This window comes from Fulmarus glacialis, unplaced genomic scaffold, assembly GCF_000690835.1.
Source record: "Fulmarus glacialis isolate BGI_N327 unplaced genomic scaffold, ASM69083v1 scaffold22329, whole genome shotgun sequence".
NCBI lineage: Eukaryota > Metazoa > Chordata > Aves > Procellariiformes > Procellariidae > Fulmarus > Fulmarus glacialis.
This window is the reverse complement of record NW_009234172.1, coordinates 550-3,353: the sequence shown is the minus strand read 5'-3', so window position 1 is coordinate 3,353 and position 2,804 is coordinate 550. Positions and strand designations below refer to the sequence as shown.

At 64.2% G+C, this 2,804-nt stretch overlaps 1 protein-coding gene across 1 annotated transcript in view; it reads left to right on the top strand.

The window, feature by feature from the left end:
* LOC104082453 (collagen alpha-1(XVIII) chain-like) overlaps positions 1-2,804 on the top strand; it is a gene marked incomplete at both ends in the record, with an annotated part of 5,918 nt that overhangs the window by 2,648 nt on the left and 466 nt on the right. Inside the window, 12 exon segments of the mRNA XM_009585581.1 lie at positions 118-162; positions 309-371; positions 812-847; positions 918-1,007; positions 1,150-1,179; positions 1,288-1,314; positions 1,537-1,599; positions 1,752-1,826; positions 1,920-1,955; positions 2,078-2,131; positions 2,355-2,429; positions 2,648-2,719. Of these exon segments, the coding sequence (XP_009583876.1) occupies positions 118-162; positions 309-371; positions 812-847; positions 918-1,007; positions 1,150-1,179; positions 1,288-1,314; positions 1,537-1,599; positions 1,752-1,826; positions 1,920-1,955; positions 2,078-2,131; positions 2,355-2,429; positions 2,648-2,719 (666 nt within the window).

Below are 2,804 nucleotides of genomic sequence, written 5' to 3'. Positions count from 1 at the left end.
TCAATCACCTCCCCCCCCCTTTCCCAGACCCGCCCGTGGGAGCCTGGCGCCATCCATGCAGGATGCCCACGGGCAGCCCGCGAGGATGCTCCTGCTCTCATACTTCTTTCCTTGCAGGGGGAGGTCGGCAGCCCTGGGCAGCCCGGCTTGCCGGGACCAAAGGTAGGAGTGCCAGGAGGTTGGGACGGGCTGTCTGTGAGCTTCTGGGGTTGGTGGGGTGCTTGGGGAGGCCCCCTGTGCTCCCCAACCTGGGGTTCTTGGGAGGATGCTCTGTACTGCATCTCGCCCTTTCCCATGCCTCGTTGCAGGGAGATGCTGGTGTGCCTGGTGTGGATGGTCGCCCTGGACTGGAGGGCTTCCCCGGACCGCAGGTAGGAGCATCAGCCCCCCACTTTCCAGAAGCCCCTCCTCGCTCCAGTCAGGGCACCCTTGCACGCTGCAGGACCACTTGCAGCAGCTCAATCCCCAGCAGCCAAAATCCACCCCCAGCAACCAAACTCTGCCCCCAGCAGCCAAAATCCACCCCCCCTGTGCCTTCGGCTGTTCCCCTGCTCTGGGACCAGGCTCACTGCGTGCCAGGGGCGCCCACACTGCTTGGGACCCCGTACTCATCAGCTTGCCACCCTGCTCGCCATCACCTCCACCCAAAAGCATCCCACCCTGGCTCGCTGCCTGGACCTTGCAGGCTGGGGCGAGTGGCCTGAAAGGTTTTGCTGAGCCGCAGGCAGGAGGGGGTCTCCGCTTGTGAGCCAGGGTCCAGCTGCGAGTGGTGCCAAGCGGGAAGCTCACCCCTGCCTGCTCCTCCTTCCAGGGACCCAAAGGTGACAGAGGCAGCGCCGGCGAGAAGGTAGGTGCCACCAGGCTGGGGATGGGGACTGGCCGGCCGTGGCCCTGGGGCTGATGGCTGTGTCTTCCAGGGTGAGCGAGGCCAAGATGGTGTAGGGCTGCCCGGCCCACCTGGTCCACCTGGTCCCCCTGGACAGGTCATCACTCTCTCGAGTGAAGATGTAAGTGATGGCTCCTGGTTTCACTGCAGCTTGGGGGAGCTAAAATTGGGCGGGGGGAAGGGGTCTGTCCAACTTCTCCAGGAGCTCTGACCTCTTCAGAGCAAAGATCAGGGTGAAACACCTGTTTTGTCTCTTTTCCCAGAAGTCTTTGGCGGCTTTGCCCGGTCCAGAGGTAGGTGCTCCCCTGCAACCCACAACCTCCCTGGCAGTGCCAGGAGGGCACCCAGTTTCTTCGAAAGAGGGGGTTTGCTCACACAAGCATCTCTGCTTCTCTCTGCAGGGCAGACAGGGTCACGCTGGCTTCCCGGTGAGTTGGTGGTGGGGCTGGGGATCACAGGGGTGGCACTGGTGCCCACAGTAGGGCATGGGGCAGTGCCTGGGCACCAGAGGGGGGAGTGAGAATGAAATCTCTGGGCATGCTTTGGTGAAACCTCTGGTTGCTGGTCCTGCTGCAGCGATGCCAGGGTGGTCATCAGGGTCTGCCTTTGGTGGGTCGGGGCTGACACGGGCTCTGTGCTCCTCCCTGCAGGGCCCAGTGGGACCGAAAGGAGACCGGGGGTCGTCTGGTCCCCAGGGCTCCCCGGGGTTGAAGGTAACTGCTCCGGGCCAGCTCCACTCCATGGGGTGGTCACGCTCCTGGTGCCCCATCCTGCCTGGCCACCAGGTCCCGGTGGTGATGCCAGCCCCGCCATGGGAGGGAGCCTGGTCCCTCCGTCTCCCCTCGCGCCTCCTCCTCTCTTGCAGGGGGAGAAGGGGGAGCCTGGCGTCATCATCAGCCCTGATGGGACCATGGTCACTGCAAAGGTGAAAGGAGAAAAGGTGGGTGTGCCGCGGGAATGAGGGGCATGTCCCTGTGCAATGGGTGCCAGGTGGTCCCGGTGGTGATGTTCTTTCCCTCTCCGCTGTCCGCAGGGGGAGCCGGGGCTGCGGGGACCGATGGGACCTTCGGTAAGTCACCATCGCCGTCCTCCTCATATCCCACAAGGAGAGATGGGACTGATCCAGGACAGAGGGGGATAGGGGGTGCCCCTGCTCGGAGCACCCCCATCCTCATCTTCTCTCCCCTCCAGGGTCCCCAGGGACGAGCAGGGATGAAGGGAGAGATCGGCTTTCCGGGCAGACCCGTAAGACCCACTCCCGGTTTGTTTGTCCCCTCAGCCATCGCCTCCTCCACCGCATCCCCCCACCCTGTTTGCACGTCTTGCACCCACTGAACCCCAAACCCCATCATGTCCCTGCAGTGCCAAGGGGTGGGGTGATGCCGGGGTGCCAGCGGTGATGCTGGGGTGTCACCCCAGAGCTGGTGGGGGGACAGGGACAAGGCTCATCTATGCTGCTCATCCACAGGGACGTCCCGGCATGAACGGGCTGAAGGGCGAGAAGGGTGACCCCGCGGATGTCAGTAGTGTGCTGGGCTTGCGGGTGAGTGTTGCCGCAGTCTCCCCTGGCTGCTGGCCTAGCAGATGGGGACACACACACCGAGGGTCTCCCTGGGGACCTGAATCCCTTTGGCAAAGGGCACATGCCTCCCTCTCTCAGGGACTGGTTGCCCCTCTGGGGCAGGGCATGGTCCCGGTGTCCCCCCCCTCCAGGGACTGTCCACTTTGCAGGACCCTGACGCATCTTCTTTCCCCCCACAGGGTCCCCCGGGACCCCCAGGTCCCCCAGGCCCCCCCGGGCTGCCTGGCAGCATAGTCTATGACAGCAGCAATGTGAGTAACAACACGGTCACCATGATGGGGGGAAGCTGAGGGCTGGTGACCGGGTCACCCCAATGCCACCTGCTTGGCTGGAGGG